Raw genomic sequence first — 26,662 nt, forward strand, 5'->3', positions numbered from 1 at the left:
CGGCGGCAGTGAAAGTGTTAAGGCCTGCACAGGCCTCTATGCTGCAGTAGGCGGCGCAAAACCTGGGCAAGTTTTCAGGGAGTGCCGCAGATCCCTGCCAAGCAGGGCAGACGAGGCGCCGGTGGACCCTGAGCCGTTAAGAACGCCTGGAAGACAGCGCTCGCGTCACACCGGGGAGCCGACGCACAAAACTACGTCTCCAAGCTCTCCCTCGAGGCCCCGCCCACTCCTTACCCAAGAGCCCTGTGGAGGTCTCGGAGGAGGCGTGGCCAAGGGCAAGGAGGGAGAATGCGCATGCGCACTGGGAAACCAGTCTTGTGGCCAACTATCAATCTCGCGAGTGTTGATAGTCGGTGGCGTAGGTAGTAGACCTGAATGCTGGCGAGATAGATGATATCTACCAGAGGAAGAAGAGGAGGCAGCCAAGCCAGTGGCCAGACTCTTCCCCTCTTTTGCCTTCCTTTCTTTTTCCCCCAACCCTCCGCCCTCCTTGAATCGGCCCGCCTTCCCTGACCTCAGTGACCCGAGTGGCCCCGCCCACTCTCGTCGACGTGATTCCCGCCGTGGGGTAAAGCGCCGGTCGAACCCGGAGCCCCGCGGAAGAGGAGGACGACTAGAGGGGGAGGTTGCTGGGCCTGGTCTGGGCTCGTCGCCGAGCCGCGGCGCAGGGGGCTTTCGGGTAGTCCTCTCGCTTCTCCATCTGCTCGTTGCGACGCAGCCACCCAGGCCTAGGCCTCCTCCTCCTCCTCCCTGCCGGGCCCGGCCTCTGGCAGCAGCGGGTGACGCAGACGGAACATCATGTCGTCCGCGGCCGACCCTCCGCCACCCCCGCCTCCCGAGAGCGCGCCTTCCAAGCCCGCAGCCTCGGCCGCCGGCAGCGGGAGCAACAGCAGCAACAAAGGCGGCCCCGAGGGCGTCGCAGCCCAGGCGGCTCCCTCCGTGGCCAGCGCCGGCCCCGCGGACTCGGAGATGGAGGTGAGGGCGGCTCGTGGCGTGGAAAGAGGGCAGGATGGGGAGGAGGAACTGGTTCCCTCGCCTCTGTAGCAGTGATGAGACGCAGAGCCAAACTTCACCCCTTCGCACTCCGACTCGGCCTCAGACCCTTTGGGTCGGAAATGATGCTCTCACCCTTGGGCTTAAGCTATGCAGGCAACCTCAAGTGGATTTCTGGCACGTCACATTTATATTATTTGTCTCTTTGGCGAACCTTGCCAAATCCTCGAACGCTCTTATTAGACACATGTTCTTGATTACTGAGGCCGAGTGAGGAGCTACCCTTTTTTTCTTTTTTTTTTAAGAGCTGGACTCCCATAATTCCCTCGCGCATCTCTGAATCTCGATTTTACTTTCCGCTAAACTTGGGGGGAGGGCGAGGGAAATTTCCCTCTAGGAACGGGGGTAGACAGGCGGAGTGGGGAAGGCATTTAAAAGCAGCGCATCCGAGGACTTGGGCTTCCTTTTCTTCATCCCGTTCTTTGCGGGGGCGGTATCTGTTCCGCAGAAACAATGGCGAGGGCTGGATGGCCGAGGGCGCAGTGGGGATAAGCGGGGCACAGCTGCTCCCTTGGAGGGAGAGGAGGCTCCTCCCAGGCACTGTTCCATGGGGAAGGGAAGCGACCTAGGCGGCAGCAGCTGTCTTGAACCCCCCCCCCCCATTTCATTTTGTGTGTGGGGGGGTGTGGTGGGTGGATGGATGAATGAATTAATTAGTGAGTGAGGGGGCGGGTAGTTTGCTCTCAGACCAGCGCATTTCCTCTTTGGGGGCCTTGGCCTTCTTTTGAAAATTGGTACCGCGCTCTATGGCTCCCTACCTTCTGGCCTGGGGCTGGCGGGTCAGGGAATGGTAACTACTGCGAGGGTGGAGAGATTGGGGAACTGCCAGGCGGGTCTCTTGGGTGTGCTCCAAGGTTTTGCGATGTCTGGGAACAAAGTGTTGGCTTGCTCCTTCCAATTTTATTCTTGGCCTTCGATCTGTTTTGAGATATTTTATAGTCGCAGCCCAGAGATTTCTGGAATTTTTCCATCCTTGGATAGATTGAGCAAAGGTAATACTGCTTTAAAAGGGAATGTTGCTGCAGAATTAACACAATAAGGAAATGGTAGGGCAGTTTACCATAGAGCATTTGGCTCAGTAGTTTTATTTGGGTGCTGTACTAAGTCAGTTCACTCGTGTCCTACTCTCTGCAACCAGCGGCCTTACCTAGGGTGAAGTAACCTGTTATTAGTATTTGAGAGAACTTTTAGGTCAGAGTGGGTTTTGGTGGACTAGGACCTCTGGTATTCTATAGCTTTCAGCGACTTGAAATTTGTTTTCAGTTCATATCAGTGTTGCTTGTTTTCTTTTTCTTTAGGTTTTAAATGATTCTTTTGAATTGCCAGGGTTAACTTGGATTCCCGCTTCCTGGTTTAAGGGGGTTTGAAAGTTTGACACTGAAAGCAGTGGTATGAAACACGCAGCTCTCAGGGCTTCCCAGGTGGCGCTAGTGGTAAAGAACCCGCCTGCCAGTGCAAGAGACAAAAGAGACGCGGGTTCGATCCCTGGGTTGGGAAGATCCCCTGGAGGTGGGGCATGGCAACACACACACTCCAGTGTTCTTGCCTGAAGAATCGCATGGATGGAAGAGCCTGGCGAGCTACAAAGAGCCTGGCGGGATGGCAAAGAGTCAGACAAGGCTGAAGCGACTGAGCACGCACTGCACTTCTCTGCAAATTGCTGTCCACTGTTGTCAGCCTCTCAAGAGGCTGTCATTCAAATTTTGGAGTAGCAACCAAAGTCTCACTAGAAGTGTTAAGGAAATATCAGAAAGCAGAATAATTTAAAGCCTAAACTAAATATTTTGGCTTTCAGTTGCTGTTTTTAAGGTAAAGTGGAATTAGAGTTTAACTATAAATATTAATGTTGTAACAAGTACTGGATGACTGTCAGTAGTATTTTTGCCAGATGGGTAAATTGAGTCTTCTTGTAAGTAGAATCTGTGATAGAACCCACATCTGGCTCTGAAGCTGCTGCTGCTAAGTCGCTTCAGTCGTGTCCGACTCTGTGCGACCCCATAGACAGCAGCCCTCTAGGCTCCCCTGTCCCTGGGATTCTCCAGGCAAGAACACTGGAGTGGGTGGCTCTGAAGCTGACCCTTTCCTAAATATCTTGCCCTGTCATATTTTTACCAAAAATGTGTTGTTTAACAATTCCATTTATTGAAAAATGGCTTCATTATTTTTCCCCTTCTCAGGATAGTAACATCAGTGATTTTATATTTTACCAGTCTTTTCACTGACTAGTTTTTGTTTTTTCCTTCACATTATAGTGTGATTTTTTTTTTTCAAGTTGCAGTTTTCCAAAATCATTTATTTTCTGACAAAGCCCACTTTCCTAGGAATATTAGTTAGCTTTCCTGTGTATTAGATTAATTTTTTCTTTTTGGTTGGTATTGGTAGGCGTTGGGAGCAGTCACATTTTTTTATTAGTGTGATCTTTTTGGCAACCTGAATGGGGCCTGTCTTGGTCATTCTCATTTCTCATACTTACCTGGACTGATACACAGGTACACTATATACTAATAGCCATATGACCTCAAGAGTACTAAATCCAAATCGCTTGCCTGTTTAAGACTGTGAAAGAAATATTCAACTTTTCATGGTATCCCAGTACCACTTTCTGAATTATTCTAGATAGGTGGCTTTGTCACTTTTCCTCTGGAGACCAGAGATTTGTGATGAGCTTAAGGTTACACATGTTCATAAAGGTCTTAGCACTGAAGTTAGACTTGAATTTGGGTCATTTGATTTCGTCATATGAGTGCTGTACCAGGCCCATCCCCTCAGCTTTTTAATCATAGGTAACTTTGTTATAGTATGTAGCACCACAGACCAGTACATCATTAATGAAAACTGTACTTTTCACCAGCTGTTCTTGTGTTCTTTTAATGGATGGGTGGAACTTTGCAGTGAAGATGGTGCTGTTTTTTTGGCTTTTGTGACTTTCTGAATGTCAGGGTGAATAAACTTGCAAAAATAGCACATTTATTATCAATTAATCAAATTATAGTTAAAGTATTCACTTTAGGGTGCATGATGAATTTTTTTAATGTTTTAGATGGAAATACAGGGTGACTGTGACTTCCCAGGTATACATTTGGGTAGTAGTACAGTAGATACTGCAGTTTTATTAAAGGGGAACATTTCCTTCACAATTTATATTGTTCAATTTCGCTTTATAATTTTTGGTTAGAAAACAAAACAGATTTGCTTTAAGTATTTTTGTTCTAGGATGTTGGAGATAATAACCTTGTGCTATAATCTTGGCAGTGGCCATGCGGTTTATGTATTTGGGTTAAGTGAATTGTTATTATTGTCATATTTTGCATCAAGGTTTCCTATGAGATAGGATGGCTGCCATTTAGGTATCTAGGAAATTCAGGACGGGAGTGTATTACTTTGAATGTGTTTTGGGCTGAAATCAGTGTAATAATGGTATGTTGAGTATTCTTGAAGAACAAACCATGGTTTTTCCCTCTTACCAGGAAGTATTTGACAATGCATCTCCTGGAAAGCAAAAAGAAATCCAAGAACCAGATCCCACCTATGAAGAAAAAATGGTATGTTCTAGGTATATGAATAGTCGTCATAGTTTTTTATTAGGTGATTAAATTTACTGAAGTTGAGGCACAGATACCTAAATATGTGTAACATGGAGTACTGTAACTTTTTTATCTTACTCGACTTACTTGATGATGTAAAGCAAATACAGATGTATTTCATGAATTCACATAGTATATAAATATGTGGATTATATTAATACTCCTTTTTAGATTTAGCATTGGGAGTGAGATGAGTTAAAAGACCAGAGAAGTAACTATTCAAGATGTGTTTATTCTGCATCTGTCTAGCATTGTACTCTACTGGTTATAAAGCGAGTAATACATGTATAATATATAATAACATATACACTATATAATGAGCTTCCCAGGTGGTTCAGTGGGTAAAGAATCTACCCACAATGCAGGAGACACACATTCGATCGTTGGTTAGGGAACATCCCCTGGAGGAGAGCATGGCAACCCACTCCAGTGATCTTGCCTGGCAAGTCTCATGGACAGAGGCGCCGACAGTCCTTAGGGTTGCAGAGGCTGACATGACTGAAGCAGCTGAGCACATATGCTTACAACAGAAAATACAAAGACATGTAGTATGTAGAAAAGGAATATTTCTTGCCCACTGCCTTTTTATAATATGGATGAAAGCTTTACAAAAGAGAATATGAATATTATACTTGCAAAAGATCCAGCTCACATTTCACATTCTCTTGGGAATCTTTATTTTACCATGAGTTAACCAGTACCTACAAAGAGCTTTGAATTTAAGTTTAGATTAAATAATAATGACTAACAGTGAATGAATAGTATGTACCGAGCCCTGTTCTATGTGCTTTATATAGATTAAACTTAATTTTTTTTTAATCTTAAAAAGTTAAAATAGCATGTGTAAGAATATCGTCACTACACAATACAGTATCCTCCTTAAGCGTGGAAACAGTGTCTTAGTCTTTCTGTCTTCAGCATCCAGAATAGTATCTGGCACATAGAATACTGATTTTAACAAGTATTACTTTCCCCTTGTTCTTTGACTTTCTCATCAATATCAGCAAATATTTTTGAAATTTCTAAAAATAGCTTCAAAGTCCTAAAAGTTTGCATATATGTATCTGTATACACATATATAATGTGCATAATGCATATTGTAATATGTGCAGTATAAGTGATGTATTACTCTATATGATTTCTGTTACGTTTTGTTTATATACATTTTGTGTATATCTGTAACTGTCCTGTCGCCTTTCTTTGCTGTCAGTCTTATTTGAAGAAAAGATGTTTTTCCATTTTTACTTTTCCCAGTCATTCCTCTAAACCTTCACAACTTAGATTCTGTCATTAACACTATATTAGTGATTCTCTACTTGATCTTAGCCAAAAGGCTAGGAAGTGATATACTAGTAATTTTAATGGCCAATTCTTTGGCTTATTTTTAGTTACATTCTCCTTAATCATACTTGTATTTGACACCATTGGCCACTCCACAAAATTTTTTCTTTCCTTGAGAGACCTTTTTTCTTTGATAATACCTTATTTACTTGATTATTCGTTTGTCCTTCATTACATTTTGAACATTTGTTCTTGGACAGTTTTAGCCTTGTCACTGGTTTTCATCTGCCACGTTTAAATGAGTACTTCTGAATATTTAGCTCAGATGCCGCCAATCATTGTATTTTCATTTGCTTGTTGAACATTTAAATCCCTTTGGTAAGTCTTATTTAGGAATATCCGAAATTGAATTCATTATCTCTTTCCCACGCAGTTATGTAGTGTTCTCTCAATGAATGAAAGTTTTTCATAATAAATACCCAAGCTGTTTATGACAGTGTGTCATAGTTTTAATAGTCTTGGCAGATTTAACTTCACAAATATTTCTTTTATCTTTTCCCCATCACCCTAGTTCATTATTCTCTGTTTCATGAATTATTTCATTGGCATCTTCACTTGGCTCCTTTCTCATGATCTAGCTTCTTCCAGATCTGTTTTTGTGAAGTCTGACACTGATCTGATTATATAATGGAGGTTTTCAGTGATTCTTTACAATGCTTCTCATCTCCACAGCTCCCTTTATTGCAATTTTTTTCTCACTTCCTACGAATTTTTCAGTCTCCTACTTTAATTTCCTTTTTCAAAATCATGACCTTGACAAGCAGTTTTCTTCTGAGCAGACTCCTCATCATCTGCTAGATCCTATTCATAGGTAAGTCTTGATACTCACTTTTTATTCTTGAACCCAAGATGCCAAGTACTGCTTGCGAAAACTAAAGTAATTACTCTGATTGGTACTGGGATAAATTTATGGTTTTCACTTTCTTTGGCTTTCACTGTGTTATTTCTAACAGTCCTTTAGCTATTCTAAGACTTTGCCACTCTGATTTAGTTTCTTCTACTTTTCTGTCATGTTCTCACTTTCAGTCTTCCTCCACAAAGAATTACAGGCCCATTGTCAATTTATTTCCTCTTTATTTCCAAACATGTATGGCTTCTACTATCCTGGTCCTTTTCTTAGAGAAAGATGCTTTTTCCAAGGCTATTGATTTTAACCTTTGGTTTAATTTTACGATTCATTTTTTTTTTAGGTTCTTGATCTTCTTGTTTCTGCTCTTTAGGAAGTAGTTTTTCTCCTTACACCTCTTATTTTAATTGAAGTATAGTTGATTTATAATGTGCCTATCTCTGCTATACAGAAGAGTGATTCAGTTTAACACGTGTATACAATCTTTTAAATATTCTTTTCTGTTGTGGTTTATTTGAGGGAAGTTGGATATAGTTCCCTGTGTTATACAGTAGGACCTTTGATGTTTATTCATTATAAATGTAACACTTTGCAACTGTCAGCTCCAAATTCTCCGTGCATCCCTCTCCTCCCCTCCTCTGCCTTGGCAACCGCAAGTCAGATCTCTTTGTCTGTTTTGTAGATAGGTTCGTTTTCTTTACACCCCTTTTGTCATTTTTATCTTAACGTTTTCATTTTTCAAGCAATGAGGTCTTTGCCCGTTAATCCCCTTAAACCTTTGCTGCAGTTCTACTGAAAGCTTACTCTGTAAATGTTCTAAACTCCTTGTTTTTTTGCAACAGTTTGTAACTCCACCACTACTTGAATCAGTGAGAGGATTTTGGAAATTATATCTTTTGTAGGGCTCTGGTGAAGTTTATACTTCGTTCTTCAAGGTAGTAGTTCTCAGACTTGACCTTGTAGAAGATAACAAAGATTTTGGATATTTCTGATCTAATGGATCATGAACCACAGTTTGAAAAAATACCATCTTAAGACAGCTAGAACCATTAAAAGATCTTGAGCACTAGAGAGGTGTGATAAGGTCTAAGAATTGGGAGGACTCCTCCCTTCTCTGAAACATCATCTCTTGGCATTTTCCTAATCATCCTGCTTAAAATTTGGTGCTATTCCCACTTCCCATGTGTTCTTACTGTGCTTTATTTTTACTTCTGAGTTTTTGTTTTCTGACAGTCTTCATAATTTACTTGTTATGTTTTATTTTCAATATTGTACTATAATGAAAACTTCATAAACAAAATAATTTTTCTGGTCTGCACACAAAAGTATTTTTTGAATTGAGTAGACATTTAAGAAGAAAATGTTGATTTGAAAACGTTTTTAAAGAAGAGAATATATATTCAGTGACTTGAGTACTGTAGAGTAACTTTTGCTTTGAAATATCTTACACTCTGACCTATGTGAATTTATTTCCAGAGCTTATTTATCTTGATCCAAATATAATTACAATAATAGAATAGTCTTTTTAAAATAGCATCATTTTCTCATTGCATGTTTTTGGTTTTTCTTTTACTATATATGTATTAGAAAATAAAATTGTGCAAAATACGTATATATGGATCTCAGTTCATTACTTTAAAACATAAACGACTGAAGCTTGTCGTTGGTAGGACATTACTAAGGAGAAGCATGCTGACAGCCTGTTGTCTGTGTGTGGATTGGCTGCATTTCATCCAGCGACACGCTGTCTGCACATGGCTTCAGTATCAAACTGGGCTTCGGTTTTACATTGGTGTGATGTTTACAATTATGTTTTCATGTAAAAAGCACATCCTTTGGTGGTTGCTAGGTAAAATGTTTTGTGATTCATTGTAAAGTTGACATTTTAAACATTTATAGGTAGAGATACTGAGTAACTAGTTTCTCTGTTTATTGAACTCTTGTCTTCTTGTTTCTCCTTATTTAAAATCAAATTATTGATGTGTCTGTAAAAAGTCTGTTGTCTAAAGGCTCTAGATTTCCATTGTTTATTTTGATAAGAACTTGATTTCAAGGTCTTAAGTTTTTTTGGTCTTCCGTTCTCTTTGTGTGATAATAGGAAACACTCAAATTAGCAGATCTTAGATATGAAAATAAGAAATGGTATTAAGAACTACATAGGGTTAATGAATATTTCATGAATTTAATAGATGTTTTTCAAGCCTGATAGCATTTTAAAATTTAGCACAGCATATCCCCCTCTTCTGAATAAATACACCTGTATTGCAGTGTCTTTATTTTTTTGATATTTTTTCTTCAACTACATTCAAGTATAACTGACACACAGTAGTTTTATGTTTTTAATTCAGTGAGTTTTGGCAAATAGCTGAAGCCATTTAAGCACCGTACAGTCAAGATGTAGAACAGTTCTATCATCCCCGAAACGATTGCTCCTGCTCTCATCCCTTTGACGCTTCGGATCTCCTTTCTGAGAAATCACGATTTAGAATTTCATAGAGAAAATCACTACGTAGAATTTTGGATCATATAATATGTAGTTTCATGTTTGCTTTCTTTCACATAGTATAATACTTTTGAATCTCATCTATATTGTTGCAGTAGTTCCTTTTTATTGCTGGGATTGTTGTATGGAGATGTTGAAATTTTGATTTCTGAATTTTTATTGATATTCTGATAAAATGGTTTTTCACATTTCTTCCAGCAAACTGACCGGGCAAATAGATTTGAGTATTTATTAAAGCAGACAGAACTGTTTGCACATTTCATTCAGCCTGCTGCTCAGAAGACTCCAACCTCACCTTTGAAGATGAAACCAGGGCGTCCACGAATAAAAAAGGATGAGAAACAGAACTTGCTATCAGTTGGCGAGTGAGTAGTAGTTGATAGTTAATAGTTGAACCAGACTTCATTAGAAGCACAAAATCATTTTATTAAAAAAATAGTTATAGTGCTGTTATTTATTTGGCCCAGTTGGCTTGGCAGGATATAGCCATACATGTATAAATAAATATAGGCATAATGGTTTTATTTTTACATGGATTGAGTGGGGAATTCAGATGTTACCTTCTCCTTGGAGTGGAAACAAATGGAGAGGTTAAGTGGCCTACTTAATATCATCTAGAAGGAATTAGAATAATCTGACTTTGAACTTAGATCTGACTTGGGGCATTCTTTAGTCTCCTAAACCATGTATGTGAATTGAGAGTACTGCTATTATCTGAAGTCTGTGTTTGTGTGTAGATGGTATGATGATTTATGTCATGGTAGTCTGCTTAAAATTTTTGTTATATACTTAGTTTCTTTATATAAAGGGAAATGTCAAGTTGTGTGGTGCCATTGTTAGGTGGTGGTGCAAAATTTTTAAAGTACTTCTTACATGTTGAATTATAGATTCTTTCTTAGAATTTGTGCTGGTTGGATAACTAAGATGTTTGGTGGTGATTTAGTTGCTAAGTTGTGTCCGACTCTTGCGACCCCATGGAGTGTAGCCTGCCAGGCTCCTCTCTGTCCATGGGATTTTCCAGGCAAGAATACTGGAGTGGGTTGCCATTTTCTTCTCCAGGGGATCTTCCTGACCCAGGAATTGAACCTGCATCTCCTGTATTGCAGGCGTAGTCTTTACCAATTGAGCTATGAGGGAAGCCCTAACTAAGATGTTTGGTTAGTAATAATAAATTTAGGGCAATCTCATTGCTTGAAAGTAAGCGTTAATTGAAGTAACAAAGCATATGCCAACTTTTATCTTTAGTTTAACAACCATAATAATCAGTCATCTTGATAATACATTATGAAGGAGATTTTATTTTTTAAAAAAAGCAAAGTTAAGATTCTTTTTTAGTTTATGGAGAGTAACTTGGGGGTGAGGGGTAGATCTTTGAATTAAGTTTTCATAAGATTGGAGTGCAGAGAAGCACAAGAAGTAAACACATGTGACAAGCAGGAAGGGACTTCCCAGGTGGTCCAGTGGCTGAGACTCCACACCCCCAATGCAGAGGGCCCGGGGTCCACTCCTGGTTAGGAAACTGTAGATCCCACATGCCGCACCTTAAGAGTTTGCATGCCACAGCAAAGATCAGAGATCCTACATGCCACAGCCAAGATCCGGTGCAGCCAGATAAATATGAAAAAAAAGCGCTGTTAAAAAAAAATTCTTGGATTTTTATTGCCTTCGCTTGCATTTCTGAGGAATGTTTCTCTGGGAAGGCTGATTATCTTTCCCACAAAGCATGTAGTTTTAATAGAAATCAAGCAATAATTTAGATTTAGAGACCCACAAGAGTGGAATATAATCTACTGTTTTCTATTTAAATGAAAATATTTGTTGAAAGTATACAGGTATAATTGGAAATTTGAAAACTGGGGAGTAAGTAGTTTCACTAACAGAGTCCTTTAGAGATTAAGAAATCTGGCAATATTATAGCTACAAAAATTTAGTTTTTAGGAAACTGTATCTGACTCTGTTGGGATGTAAAATCTGGGCATGTGTATTTAACAAGTTTCAAGTAGTTCTGATGAATCTGTAGTTAAAGAGTCACTGCCTAAGCCCTAAGTCTCTGTTCTGCAAATTCTGCAGCTTTTGGTGAATGTAGTTTTTAAAATGTGATTTCTGGGGGAACTATTTTTGGGGTGGGAGCAAAATACTTAACATTAAAATATAAACTATGAGGTTTTTCTTACTGCAGTTTTCATTGAAATTAGATTATCACATTTATGTTTATCAGGTTCTGGTTAACCTAAGGTATTACTCTATAGTCTTCATTTACATGCCTTTTAAGATACTGTGAAATATTGGTCAGCCTGTTGACTATTATGTTGAAAGCTGGTAATTAAAGCCAAGACTCAAATCGCTTGATTTCATTTTAAACTTGGCAGCTATCGACACCGAAGAACAGAGCAAGAAGAAGATGAAGAATTATTAACAGAAAGCTCCAAAGCAACCAATGTTTGCACTCGGTTTGAAGACTCTCCATCATGTATGTTGTATATATTTAATTACTTCATCTTTAAAACATCTCCTTGTAGCCTTTGGTTAATGTTGGGGTTTTTCTTGGCTATAATTTATAAAGGGAATTTTAAGTAATCTTTTGAAATTTATTGATTGTAAAATGAACTTCAGATACTTTTTGGCTAGAAGTGATAGTATATCATTATGATAGTGATGCTATATTTCAGAAGGGCATAAAACACCATTGTGCTTGTTTCCTGAATGTATATGTAAAAATGGGAATGGCATTTGCCGTATGTTTGCCCCAGGAAGAAAGATGTGTAGGAAAAGGTACTTGTTAAAAGACTTTGTTTACTCATCTCCTGATTTTGTATTTGTTTTAAAGTTTATAAATGGTTTTCCAAAAGAAAACATGGTTAACCAGGTTTAGGTTTTACTTACATATAATCTTGGGTTTCCCAAGTGGCATTAGTCGTAAAGAGCCCGCCTGCCAGTGCAAGAGACTGACACATTGGTTCGATCCCTGGGTCAGGAGGTCCCCTGGAGGAGGGCATGGTAACCCACTATAGTATTCTTGCCTGGAGAGTCCCATGGGCAGAGGAGTCTGACAGGCTACAGTCCATGAAGTTGCAAAGAGTAGAATACGACTGAAGCGGCAAAGCATGCATGCATGTATATTCTTGGTTGTCTGGTGGCACAGTTTTCTTTACTGAAGGCCAGTAATTTTTTTCCCTGACCTCCTTTGTCTTTCTCACTTGATGACAAGTTTGTATGATCATAGTGGTTGTGAGAAAAAAAAAAAAAAAAAACTTATAATAGTATAGGATTTATAATTTGGATTGGTTGTTTTAATAATTAACTGTCACCTTGAACTCTTAGCAGACTAAACTTCAGGGAGGATAGGATCTGGTTAGAAATGTATCAGTCTGGTTAAAGTATGTATCTCCAAAATTTTTTTTTTTTTTTCTTTTGGCTACAGAGTACCCAGTTTTCATTTCTTATAATGAAGCTAGAGGCCAGGGCTAGGTTTGTGGTGCAGAGAGAAAGTAAATTTGAAGTATTTGAGTTGTCTCTTCTTCACATTCTCACAGTGTAACCAGTTTTCCTAGTGTTGATTAACATTTCATCTCAGAGCAGTGTTTGTCAAAGGGGATGGAGTATAGAATATATGTTTTTTAAAAGATGTATTTTTTTTTAAAGTTGGGTTATTTGTGATCCATATATTTAGCAATTATTCTGGGATGGGAAATGTATAGTAAACCCTGAAAAAGATATTGTTCCTCTTTGTAGGACCTCTTGGAGAAGGGTAAAGGAAAAAGTCTTTTATTAATAATTTCTATTCATTTCCCCTTTGTTAAAAGAAAAACACAGTCCCCAGTGAACCTCTGCTTTGGTCATCAGGGAAGGTGAAAACACTTGTTCAGAAACACTTGTGCAGACATTGAAAAAGGAACTCGGTCAGAGAGTCCCTAGGACTGATACATGGTAACGTAAGGCCTGAGTGGCCGGGCACTCTGATGCCTTCCGTCGTGTTTCTTGTCTTCCGTATCCATCTGCTCCTTCTCTGCTCCACACCACAGCAGCTGCCTTTCCTAACGTGGGACTTGCAAAACTCCCATTCTTAAAATCTAGTGGAGAAGGCACGGTCAGAATAAAGATATGTAGGCCCACGTTAAACCTGTGTGTATCAAATGAACGAAGGGCTGCCCACTTGTATTTCTTGTCTTTAAAATGTGCATGTCATTTTTCTTTTGTTCTTAGATGTAAAATGGGGTAAACTGAGAGATTATCAGGTCCGAGGATTAAATTGGCTCATTTCTTTGTATGAGAACGGCATCAATGGTATCCTTGCAGATGAAATGGTATGTGTTTGGTAGCTTTTGTAGAGGTCCACATTTTATAATTTAAAACCTTGTACACCATTTAGATTTATAAAAGATTTGTAAGATATAATTTATTGATTATACTATAGGCTGTTAGCAAACTAATCCTGTGTCACACTAATAAAGCTCACTTTAGTTGCCTAAGTGGGATCTATATCTATACTTCAATTGTGAGAAATTACTACCTATGAAAGTGTAATAAATTTAAAAATATACATTTTGAGAAGCATGCCTTTGGTTGACTTTTGTAATATAATGATTTGACCATCTCCCCTTGCTCCCTTCCCCCCACTTCTGAGAGACACAGGGGGGATTAATGGAACATCATCAACAAATATTTTCCCTGTGATGGCACGTTGTACAGTTCTATCTTGTAAAACATTTTATCTTGTTTACTATTGACTAGTTATATAGTGAATGTTTTAAGTTTCTCTATAGCTACAGTGCTAAGACAACTGCTTGGAGAAAGTAATGGAGTCAGAAGAAATAGGTCTCAATTCTAGCTCTGCTGGGTGACCCTGGGAAAGCTTGTATCTGAGCTTTGTGGAGGTGGTAATGGTACATCCTTCACAGACTGGTGAAGGTTAAATGCCATAACGCTTGCACACTTGACACATATCAAGTTCTTGCTATTTGTTAGGTGTGCATATAGCTTTTCTTTTAAATGTTTCTGTACCAGTCAGGAAATATAAATACAGGAGTCTGTTTTGTTCTCTGTTTCATTGCTTTGTGGTTATTTTCTCTTTCAGGGCCTGGGAAAGACACTTCAAACAATTTCTCTTCTTGGGTACATGAAACACTATAGAAACATTCCTGGTCCTCATATGGTTTTGGTGCCTAAGTCTACGTTACACAACTGGATGAGTGAATTCAAGAGATGGGTACCAACACTTAGATCTGTTTGTTTAATAGGAGATAAAGAACAAAGGGTAAGCTTCTCATATTTCATTACATGTTTGCTATTAAAAGAATTTGAATTTAGGTTTGGGGAAAGGGGATAACTAGAGGAGGGATAAAAGAAGAGGAAGGGTCCCAGTAATAAGCTTGGTCTTCATAAATATTAGTAATTTGTAAGTGGAATGTTATCTTGATGGCTAAGATTCATACTGGGGAAAAAGGAATTGTAGACTATAGAAAGCTATAAGAGTATAGTTTGTTTCTCCTGCTCTTTGGGGGTGGTTATAAAGTTGAAGGCTTTATTCCCATTGTAGAGCAATTTCTTCATAATAATGTAAGTGGTAAAAATATAAATAGTAACTTGACAAGTTGGTATCATATTGATCAGAATAAGTTAAAATATTGATCAGTTAACACATCCTTTTTTGGAGCGGAAATGGAAATAATGTGGGCTTCCCTAGTGGCACAGCGGTAAAGAATGTTTGATCCTTGAGTCAGGAAGATCCCCTGGAGAAGGAAATGGCAACACACTCCATATTCTTGCCTTGGACATCCTGTGGACAGAGGAGCCTTGTGGGTTACAGTCCATGGAGTCACAAAATCAGGCAACTTAGCGACTAAAATAGCACCACCAACAATGGAAATAATTGACACTATTAAGAATATAAAATTTGGATTAAAAAATGGACTCATAATGTATTGAAGGACTATATATTAAATTTTGTTTTCCCTTCATTCAGCTATCAGTGATGACTAGATTTCTTTTCTTTTCTCCCTTTTTAACTGCTTCGGGTATTTTAAGTTACAGAATCCTTACTATGCTTTGAAACCCAGTGGTTTAACCAGTCTTTGCTTTAGTTTCCTCAGCTGTAAAATGAGAAAATTCATAGCAATGTCTTAATAGATCTATAAACTTAAAATGAATGAAAATGCTTACTGGAAACTAACCTTTAGTCCTTATCTATCTTTATGTCAGAAAACTCTTTATCCTTTTCTGAACCTGTGTCCAAAAAATTTCAACACTTAGTGGCATTGTGGAAAGAGACATTTTAAGAATTAGTCTATTGACTTTTGCACCAAAGAATTTTGTCAGTTATTTATTACATGGCTGTGACAAGATTAATGAAGTTACTTTGAGCTAGTTCTAGCTGCTTGTGTACTATAGATAACTCTAAATTCTTTTTTCTTTTTTAATATTCCCACGCCCCTTTACATAATAGATTATGTCCTTGTCATCAGTAAATTTAATATATAGTTTATTTCTGCATGATGGAATTTTTTTTCTTTTGTTAAACAGGCTGCTTTTGTCAGAGATGTTTTGTTACCAGGAGAATGGGATGTATGTGTAACTTCTTATGAAATGCTTATTAAAGAAAAGTCTGTTTTCAAAAAATTTAATTGGAGGTACTTAGTTATTGATGAAGCTCACAGGATCAAAAATGAAAAATCCAAGGTAATTTGATATTTAGATTTGAAAATCATTTGTGCCTTAGTTTAGAATTTGATCAGTATGCAGAATATTCATTCTAATGATGAATTTGTTTTTTCAGTTGTCAGAAATAGTGAGGGAATTCAAGACTACAAATCGACTATTATTAACTGGAACACCTCTTCAAAACAACTTGCATGAGCTTTGGTCACTTCTTAATTTTTTGTTACCAGATGTCTTTAATTCAGCTGATGTAAGTATTTCGTATTATTTTCTCGGAGTAATTTTTTGATACTAAATATTTTTGTAATAGAACTGGCCTGCTTCAAGAAACATACAAACTTATATAGAAAGAGATCAGAATTTTGGTTACCAGAGGTGGGAACCAGGGGAGAAGCAGAATTGGATGAAGGCAGTTAAAAGGTACAAAGTTCATTGTACTTATTTATCTTCCATTTATAAGATAATTAAGTACTTGAGATGTACAGCATGATAAATGGAACACTGCTGCATGTTATATATGAAAATTGTTAAGATTAAATAACAATAAATCCTAAAGTTCTCTTCACAATATTTTTTCTATTTATCAAAAATTTTGTATCTATATTAAATGATGGATGTTCTCTAAACATTGTCATTGCGCTCTACACTTTAAACGTCATCCAGAGCTGTCAGTTTATCTCAGTAAAACCAGAAGAATTAAGGAGTTTGGCCTACCTTTTTGTACTGCGGAGTTTGGCCTACCTTTTTGTACTGCGGAGTTTGGCCTACCTTTTTGTACTGCTTGAGATAATCATTACTTTTTCACTCTTTTAGGTAGTTAGCCTCATGTAACCAACCAAGTTTTGTTTGCATCCCGAGAATTTATTTACTTTTGTGCCTTTGATTTCAGTCTCATTTTTGAAGTCATGGCTTGTTCTCTCTGGAATGTCCTAGGTTCGCATTCTTATTGGGTGGTCATGTTGGCCTGACACTGCTCTAGGTGGACTGCTTTTTTCTTAAGGTGGTGCTCAGGATATTCCCCAAGGGAATTTGGGTACTTCCTGTTGCCTGAGTTTTAAGTCCCCAGGATGGCCTCTTCCCAGGGTGGCCTTCAAATTTGGTGAAGTCTGTCTAGCCATATTTTCTTATGGTCTAACAAGCATAGAGACTAATTCTTACCTTTGATAGGTTATTTGTGGTGATAGAAATGGTTGATTGATAATTTGAACTCTTGGTTGCACGTAACAAAATGTACATTATGTCGACAGTCTGTGCAATTAGTAATTTTGGTTTTCTGTCAGGCTTGACTTCATTTTTGAACCTTTGCTCCTGTTTCTGGAGAGAGAGTGTGTGTGTGTGTGTGTGTGTGGCTTTGAAGAGCTTATTCAAATAAGTTCCAAAAAGGTGTTAATTTTGATTGGGTGTGTTATGTAAGGATCATTTTAAGAGTAGATTTTATTATTTTTATTTTTACGTTTTAAAATTTTTTTTGAGAAGATTGTATTCTTGAAAGGCAATTTAATCAGTGTCAGCCAGCTCCTTTAGTTCTGCTTTTACGTATTTTGATTTTTCTTTTTGAGATAATTTTTCTTACCCCATTGACATGTTTATTTGTTTAATAATCTCTGTTAAAACTTTGTTTTAGTTGACACAGTTCTAAGATTATGTTTACTAATATAGCAAATACAGTTAATGCTTGAACAGTAGAAGTGGGTGGGTCCACATGCACGAATTTTTTTTCAGTGGTAAATACTACAGTTCTGCATAATATGCAGTGGTTAACCTGACTATAAGTTAACATGTGGATTTTCAGTTGCATGGAGTGTTGGTGCTCCTAACCTGCGGTGGTCAGGGGCCAACTGTATATAATACACATGCTAAAGAGGTAAAGCTAGGGAAACTGTCCTTTTTAAATCCTACCCAAATACTAATGAAATGTTGGTATTCTCAATTTTACTTTGAGTAAGTTTAACAAAAATTGACGTTGCTCTAGAAACCTTGTGTTTGAGGTATATGAGTGGTCTTAGAGAGCAAACTGTACAGTGGTTTTACCTTTTAAGATTTTCTGAAACAAACTTTTTTTTCAAGAATATTGATTTTCATATATACAAACTGTCTCCAGTTATTTTCTTTTCATTTTGAAACTTGTCATCTTGATGTTTAGGAAATTCATGATTCTAAAATGAATTGCTAACAATAACACACATTAAAAAAAGGAACTAAGTGATTTTTGCAGTTCACAGTTCAAATATTAATTTAGAAGTTGTTATGTGCTATGTAACCTAGCATAATAAGGTATTTGCAGTTACTATTATGGACATGAATTTGAGCAAACGGGGAGGTAGTGAAGGCCCGGAGGCTTGGTGTGCTGCAGTCCATGGGATCGCAAAGACTTGGACATGCCTTAGTGACTGAACACACATAACGTTACTATTATCTCTAATCTAGATGAATTTTTTTGTTTGTTAATCTAGGACTTTGATTCCTGGTTTGATACAAATAATTGCCTTGGGGATCAAAAGCTAGTTGAGAGGCTTCATATGGTAAGTATTTTGGAGTAGGGTTAAAAAAGCATGTTTCTAATGGGAAAAATGATACAGATTAGTAGATTATTTTTCTGTTAACAAAGAGCACAGTGGCTTTACAGTCAGATCTGTTTGAATCTGCCCACTTTCGTTCTTATTCTTATGATGTGAGGAGGGAGTAATGTATGGCAGTTTCAGTCTTAGAACCTAGGGTGAAATTCTAACTTAGTATATTAATTAATTAATCCCTTAGGGTTAACGTACAGTGAGGGGAAGAAGAGTTGCGTAAGAACTTAACATGAACAAGTTTTGGAATCTTTAGTTCTATTTACCTTCCATAGGAGAATCTAACAGATTTGCTTCTGAAAGGCTAAAGGTCCATCTGTTGCTCTTAAATCAATTGATTGTATACAAGCAACTGCTAATAGTGCAGTGTGAACAGAGTTGATGTTTTTACTGTGACATACAGCTTTGTTCCTTCCTGTGAAGATTCACAAGTGAAAGTTGGTAGGAAGATAGAAATTTCTCTAACAGACCCCAGATTATAATACCAGGACCAGCAGGATAAAGCATGTAAGCATGACATACAAGGCCTTTCATGACCTAACTCAGGGTTTCTCAACTTGTGTTGACATTTTGGTGCAGTTTTTGGAGGATGGGAAGGTGGTTTTCTTGTTGAGTAGCAGCATCCTGGACATTTCTGCTCAGTATGTGCCAGTAGTGTGCCCTCACTTGTGACGATCAGAAATGTTTCAAGGCCCTAGAAACATGTCCTGTGGGGCACCATCACTCCTCCTTCAGAGAGCTAATGTTCCTGTTGGCAGTGTTCTCCAGCTGCTGTTTGACTTCTTAGTCAAGCTTTACTTTCCTAAAATTGCTGGCCCCACTGTCGGTTTTCTGTAGCTAATGTGCTAATTTCTGCGTCTCTGCTTATCTTTTCTTCCACATCTAGTATTCTCTTCCCTGCCTTTACGAATAATAACTTGAGCCAGGATTCGGTGGTGATGTCCCCTTCTCCATGAGTACCCAGGCTGAGGCCAGCCTAGAGTCTCCTCTCTAGCCTGTCTTTAATAATCCAACATTCTAACATTATAGGACTTTGCACAGGCTACTGAAATGACTCCTTTACAAATGCTTTCCCTCTGGATTGTAAACACAAAGCCAGTATGTGTCCTCTATTTGCCTTCGTATCCCTAGCATAATGCCTGGCTCAAAGTGGATATTTGATGAAGGGGAAAAAATTTAAAACTTTTGAGTATTCAAATATTTGTGTATAAATTAATTTTAAGGTTCTCTAAAATTCTGTGTACTGAAATTTTATTTTTCTACATGTTTGAAGGTAATGGTCTCCTAGACACCTTTGTTTCAGTTTAGATGGCATTCAAGCATGTAAGCACTCAATTTAGATTTATTTGTTCAGAGGGTTGTGGGGTGTATGCATAGACTTTGCTTAATAAATAGATAGGTACATGTAGGTAAAGCATACTAAAGCACAACAGAATACCAGTTTTGGCATTTGTTTATTTCACTTAGATAGTAGCATGAAGATGCTTCTCAAATCGGGCTGGGGTGGGGGGTACAGGTCCGGTAGCTGCCTCTCCGCGCTGTCCTGAGATTCCCACCGTAGCTCCTGTGTCTTGTAATGAAAGAGTGTGTTCACAATCACATGGTGTACTTGGGCATGAGAGAATTCTTCCTTGATAAAGGAGTTTTCTTTAGTTGTAACCAGTCCCGCACCAGAGCCTAACTTGTGCATGTTAGCCCCAGAAGTCACGAGTCAGCTGAGTGAGTTCTTTGCTGGTTTTGCCCGGCTGCACACACACAGACAGCGCTGGAAGAGGGCTCGTGGGGCCGAAGGTCCTCGCTCACGTGCTGGCAGCTGGTGCCAGCTTCCTTACGGGATGATACTCGAGAGGCGTTGCTTATTTTCTCAACCATTTTTGTTGTTTGATCACATTTTTATAAGCTAGTGGTAAGTAGAACAAAGGAAGATATAAAAGGGTATCTTTTGCTTTATAGCTGTCTTAAAATTATTTTATGAAAATTAATTAGCTATATGCAACAGGGGTATGTCTCACAAATATAATACTGTGTAAAAGAAACCAGGTATAAATTGGGCATATACTGTGAGTCTTTGTATATAAATAAAGTTAAAACCCGGCAAAACTAATGTATGATGTTAAAAACTGAATATTGCTTACCTTTGGGAAGGAAGGCGAGGGGATTGTGACTGGAAAGGTTACAGAAGGATTTATGGGATGTTCTATTTATCTAAGAGATAGTTACATGGCTATGTTTGCTTGATTAAAATGTATTGAACTATATATTTACAATTTGTATACTTTATATTTGCCTACTTCCATGAGAAAAAGATAAGAAATGAGGGAACAGTAACCATGATGACATCATAATGTGGACCTAGCCTTTTCTTAAGTAACTAGTTTTTAAATTTGAAAGGCAGTGAATGTTGAAAATATCATTTTTAAAATTTACTACTTTTTTTACACTTTATGACAAGTGTATCAAGTGTTTACTTATTATATATTGAATAATCCTCAACATACTCTTTAGGAAGTCTGTAATAATAAATTACATATTTAGAAAGAAGTCCTAAGAATCTTTTGATATTCAAGAAGGCACATTTCTGTGTATTTAATGGACACTTTTGAGATCCTGAAATACTACTTATGTTACCAATAAGGTCATCTCCATTTCTTTCTGCTCTTTTAAGGTTTTGCGTCCATTCCTCCTTCGTCGAATTAAGGCTGATGTTGAAAAGAGTTTACCTCCAAAGAAGGAAGTAAAAATCTATGTGGGCCTCAGCAAAATGCAAAGGGAATGGTATGTATTTTGAGATGTTTTTGAAATCATTCTTAATTCTTCACTGACTTTCATTTGTACTTTGCTTTTGTGCTTGTGTCGTCAAGGGATTCAGTCTGCTGGTGTGCGCTCAGCCTGACCAGTTTCCCGGATATAGAACCTAGGACTTCTCATCAAATTTATGATACCAAGTCTTTGTTAAAGATGACAATCAGCTTGGGAAGTTTATGAATTCAAAAGTTAAACTTGGCATTTAACAGAGATGGGTGTAAAGCCCTCTACATGGGTTTTTAAAAAAGAAACTATGGTGGCACGGATGGGAGACGTGGTTAATGTGGTGGGTCATAAATACCGGCCCATGGGCTCCTGCTGGTCCCTGATGAAGTTGGAGATTGTAGAGGTCTGAGAAAAGTTAGGAGCTTTCTCTTATCTCAGAAAGCTATATTTATTTAGTTTATAAGTCCATTTTGAGCTGATGTTTTGTTTTAGGTAAGATTAAAATGTCCTTTTGTGAAGTTACAGTAATGACACATGATAGCTATTTTAAAAGCACCTAAACAGGGCATACTGAGAAAACTGAAAACCTTTTAAGTTTCTGTTGTTTTTGTCTTTTCTGTTTTCCTTTTTTAAAAGTTTTATGGGTGCATGAAATCTTAAAAGGCTAGAAACTGCTGATTTAAGTGTTCAGAGGAGGGAAATAATCTAGCCACTCTGTTCTTACTGCATCTCAAGTATGTTCAGTTCAGTGCTCAGCATTGATGAGTATTTTTAAGGGGCTGGAGTTGTTGGTAAAAGGACAGAAAAGATACAAAGTAAAGAAATGGGCAAAAAGTAGTCCATTCTAAATGTCCTCAAAAATTTTGAAAGGTTTTAATAGAGTAGCAAAGAGTTAGGCTTGTCTTATATGGCTCTAAAATACAGAATTAAGACATGAATCAGTGCTGAGGTAAAGCAAACTTTTTTTTCGTTTATAACCACATTGGTGAATTTTACATTAGAATTGTGATGGAAAGGTCTGCCTTGAATATTTTGTGCCTCCTGATTGGAGTTGTTAAGCATAGATGGCTTTGGTTATTTAAGTTGTTGCTCAGAGAATTCAGGGTCCTGAAACTTTGGTATTTGGACAGATTACTCTTTCCTTTAGGATAGTGTCTAACTCTTTAGTGTCAAGGCTTTTCATAATCCAACCTTAGCCTAACTGCCCCCTTCTCTCCCCTTAGCCCATGCACTTTTAACATTTAAAGCTATTGTATTAATTTTATTTTCATCATCATGCTTATGCTCTCATAATTCTTATTTCCTCCTTACCCAAATGCTATACTGGCTACACTGAATAATAATGGATAGTAGCATTCTTCTTTTGGAAAAGACTACAGATTAAAATTATGTTTAAAACTTAACTTTTAAAGTTTGGCTTTATTACTTAAAAATGTTGTATCATTATAGTTTTGTTTCAGTTCATCCCAAGAAGATGAATTTACTCTTTTGGGCCTCTAGGCCCAGGCATTATAGGTGCACATTAGAACACTGAGAGTGGGGTGGGGGAAGGCAGCAAGGAGAAACAGAAGAAAAAAGAAGTTCGGGTGATACATTCCTCAGCACACATTAGAAGTTGATGTGTTGTTTCGTATTGGTATTTTGGGGTTGAGATGGGATTAAGTATATAAAATGGCGGGGACCTGTCCAGGAACATTTGAGCCATCGTAAAATGTTTTTCTTTTCACTAGGTACACTCGGATATTAATGAAGGATATAGATATACTGAACTCTGCAGGGAAGATGGACAAAATGCGGCTGCTGAACATTCTGATGCAGTTGAGGAAGTGCTGTAATCACCCCTATCTCTTTGATGGGGCTGAGCCGGGTCCACCTTACACAACAGACATGCATCTGGTCACCAACAGTGGCAAAATGGTGGTGCTAGACAAGCTGCTCCCTAAATTAAAGGAACAAGGTACCTCTTGCTGGCATCAAACGGAGAAGCAGTGGAAACTTAAGATTCTGATGTTAAAGTGAGGGAGCTCCCCTACACTGGCACTTTGTAAATTTGAAGTTTGGACATTGAAAAACTCCGATCCATTGATCTGAGCTTCACACCCCACCCTGCCAACCCCCCAGTTTTAAGCCTCAAATTTTTCAGAAAGCGATCTGTAGTTAGGGCAGTCACACTCACTGGATTTTGAGGGAAAATTCTCATTTTCTATACATGTTCCTAGAAATACCATTTTTTTGTTATAATATGTCAAGAGTGCTCTTCCCACTCATACAGTTCACAGAGCCTTTGATAGACAGTGGTGGTGTGTTCACGGTGGTGGTCTTCACTTGTTTATGTGTGTTTTTAATGTAATTAAACATTATATGCATGGACCCAAAGCAATTTTATTTACAGTATGCTGAGTTTTATATGAAAATGAGTATGTGTACAGATTTATTTAAATTACATGAGTGTAGAGCGAATTTTATATGAAGCCAGCTTCAACAACTATAAACTAATGGCAAAACTTGTTTTCATCAGTACTGTACCTATTTCCTCCTTTTGGACTCTTGAACCATATCCTAGACATCAAGGCATTTCATGAACAAATTATTCTATAAAATGAAGTACACCAGTTTCAAATTTCTCCATTTGTGTTTCTCTGTATATTTTTATAAGAATGATAATTGTACCAGTAGATGAATCTGTTTTAGGATATTGACTGTTGAAAACATTATTAGAGTTGTCAGTGAATTTGTTTTCTTTTTATACCTTTCTTGGGAAATGTATTTTCTAAAATGCTTTCTTTAAAAGTTAAGTAATTGAAGAAATTGAGTATGCAGGGAAGAGTGGCAAGAACTTGGTAGGAGACTACTGAACATCCTTACGCATTTCAGGCATGAGAACGTGGAACATGAGCAGATTATCAGCCTCAGATTCTGAGATAAGATAGTTTCATAGTTATTATTTTCGAAAATGATCCACTGGTCTTATATCCTACTGAAGGCATTGTGCAGCTAGCTAAAGAAATGGAAGCATTGGATAATTTGAGTTGTGGCCTAAGTGAAGGATGATGGTGCAGGTGTTAGGCACACCTGAATGGTCCTTCCATCTGGAGTGGGTCTTCAGAGCTAGAGTGAAATCAGGGTACTGGATGTGTGTCGAGGGATGCCTGGGGCCTTGCACAGGGAAGGGTTGTTGTGGTGGAGGGTTATTTTTAAGTATGTGGGATATAAAGATGTCTTTGGGATGGCGAGATTTCCCAGGCCAGAGGCAAATAGCCTTTCTTGTTTACTTTAGTGTGTTTTTATAAATACTACTATTTTCTGTTTGTGCCGTGATGGGAAAAATGTGGGGAGTGACTGACTTGGATAATAAATGATGTGTAGTCTTTTCCTTGTAACTACATTACCTGAAATTAAGGGGTAATTGGTTAGTCTTGGTTTTGGTTAGCCGTAAATTTAAATAAATTTGTTTTACTTCCGAAGCTTCTGATAGTGGTCTGTTACATTTGCCAACAGGTTCGCGAGTACTGATCTTCAGTCAGATGACCAGGGTATTGGATATTTTGGAAGATTATTGCATGTGGAGGAATTATGAGTACTGTAGATTGGATGGACAGACACCCCATGATGAGAGACAAGTGAGTAGAATCTGGGGAGGGAGGGGAGATTACAAAATTGCCAGATAAAATACTTTTCTGACTTTTATTTTGTATCATTAGGAGTCCATCAATGCGTACAATGAACCAAACAGCACGAAGTTTGTTTTCATGTTAAGCACACGAGCTGGCGGCCTTGGCATCAATCTTGCTACTGCTGATGTTGTGATTTTGTATGACTCAGATTGGAATCCCCAAGTAGATCTTCAGGCCATGGTAAGAGATAACAAATACTCTCTGTGCTTAATAGATGTTTTCACTTAAAGTAAGCTAACGAGCAGTCTACAAATGTCAGTGACTGAATCCAATAGAATTGTACTTTCTCTGACTTAATAGTTCAGTGAGGGTATTTTGCAGGTGATCATCCATCTAAATCAGGGTATTTCCATCTTACATCTTTGCCATATCTTAGGACCTTAGAGTCTTATTATATCCTTTGCATCAGGAGAGAAAACTGGGAATTGCCCAGGGAATTTTTTATGGGTCAGAACTGACAGTGTCCCCACTTTCATTGGCCAGCACTTAATCACACAGTATAACTTACTGCATAGGAGTTGGTAACTAATAGTATAGTTGTGTCCTAGGAGGGACGGTAAACAGGTTTGGGGAGCTGCTAAACTGCCTGTCACGTTTGATTTTTAAACCTTTAGACCCATGCATATTGAGTATCTTGGCCAGATCAAGAGAATCGTTCTTATGTTGAGAAAACTTATTGATCTATAGAGTAATACAAAAACATAAAAGTTCGTAAGTTGGTACTGCTAATAGCTTGACCTGTGGTGTCTACATCTTTCTTGACCTGTGGTGCTTACATCTTTCTTGTTGGCCACTTTCATCCTGTGACTCTTTGTAAAGGTGGCTGGGGGAAATCGATAAATTAGAAATAGGGATGCTTTGTAAGAATGTGTTTTCTGAACTTAACAGAAGTGAAACAGAAAATGGAATTCAAATTAGTTTGACTTCTTATATGGAGTTGATTGGGTACTATTTAGACTAGGATTTTTATATTGTTTGTGGAGTTTGTTTATTCATGTCACTTTTTCCCCTTAATTGTGGTGAAAATTTAGATTTAGTAGAAAAACATTTTGAATTTAAACTTGAAATTTTTAAAAAGTTTTATTGTCATACTTAAAGATTATAATTTTGTCTGTGTTGTCTGAAGACAATGTATTTTATTTACAATTTTAAATATGTAAAATTAATATGGTAGTTTCTCACAGATTCAACATGTTCTATACTTCTGGAAGGATTTCTTGTGAGATAACTGATTAATTTGATTGAAATTGAGACTTGAAGAAATGTTAATGAATATGAATTCATCAGTGTTTTGTTTCATATTTCTAAAACCATCTTGTACTTGAGAATATTTTCATTTTGTTTCTCAAGATACACATTCAAGTGTTATTTATGTGAATTTTCAACTGGATTCAGAGTAACCTAGTTATTTTCCTAGGACCGAGCACACAGAATTGGACAGACCAAGACAGTCAGAGTGTTCCGCTTCATAACCGATAACACTGTAGAAGAGAGAATAGTGGAGCGCGCTGAGATGAAGCTCCGGCTGGATTCAATCGTCATCCAGCAGGGTGAGCCTAGGACTTTGAACACTTACCAAGTTGAATTTATAACACTTTCCTCTGGATTTTCTAGTTCAGAATTATTTATTGAACAACCACAGATGCCAGGCGTTGTTCTCAGTGCTGAGAATACAAAGGTGACTT

General features: G+C 38.0%; 1 protein-coding gene across 1 annotated transcript in view; it reads left to right on the forward strand.

Annotated features, from left to right (window-relative positions):
- Positions 1-334: 334 nt before the first annotated feature.
- The window catches only part of SMARCA5 (SWI/SNF related, matrix associated, actin dependent regulator of chromatin, subfamily a, member 5), a 38,029-nt gene continuing 11,701 nt past the window's right edge, over positions 335-26,662 (forward strand). The window contains exons 1-14 of the mRNA XM_043902520.1: positions 335-975; positions 4,521-4,595; positions 9,527-9,693; positions 11,698-11,798; positions 13,532-13,632; positions 14,403-14,582; positions 15,848-16,003; positions 16,101-16,232; positions 18,436-18,504; positions 21,218-21,327; positions 23,034-23,260; positions 24,802-24,923; positions 25,005-25,157; positions 26,395-26,527. Coding sequence (XP_043758455.1) covers positions 799-975; positions 4,521-4,595; positions 9,527-9,693; positions 11,698-11,798; positions 13,532-13,632; positions 14,403-14,582; positions 15,848-16,003; positions 16,101-16,232; positions 18,436-18,504; positions 21,218-21,327; positions 23,034-23,260; positions 24,802-24,923; positions 25,005-25,157; positions 26,395-26,527 — 1,903 coding nt within the window. The 5' untranslated portion in view covers positions 335-798. The remainder of the gene's footprint in view (positions 976-4,520; positions 4,596-9,526; positions 9,694-11,697; positions 11,799-13,531; positions 13,633-14,402; positions 14,583-15,847; positions 16,004-16,100; positions 16,233-18,435; positions 18,505-21,217; positions 21,328-23,033; positions 23,261-24,801; positions 24,924-25,004; positions 25,158-26,394; positions 26,528-26,662) is intronic.

Source organism: Cervus elaphus, chromosome 5, assembly GCF_910594005.1.
Source record: "Cervus elaphus chromosome 5, mCerEla1.1, whole genome shotgun sequence".
Classification (NCBI taxonomy): domain Eukaryota; kingdom Metazoa; phylum Chordata; class Mammalia; order Artiodactyla; family Cervidae; genus Cervus; species Cervus elaphus.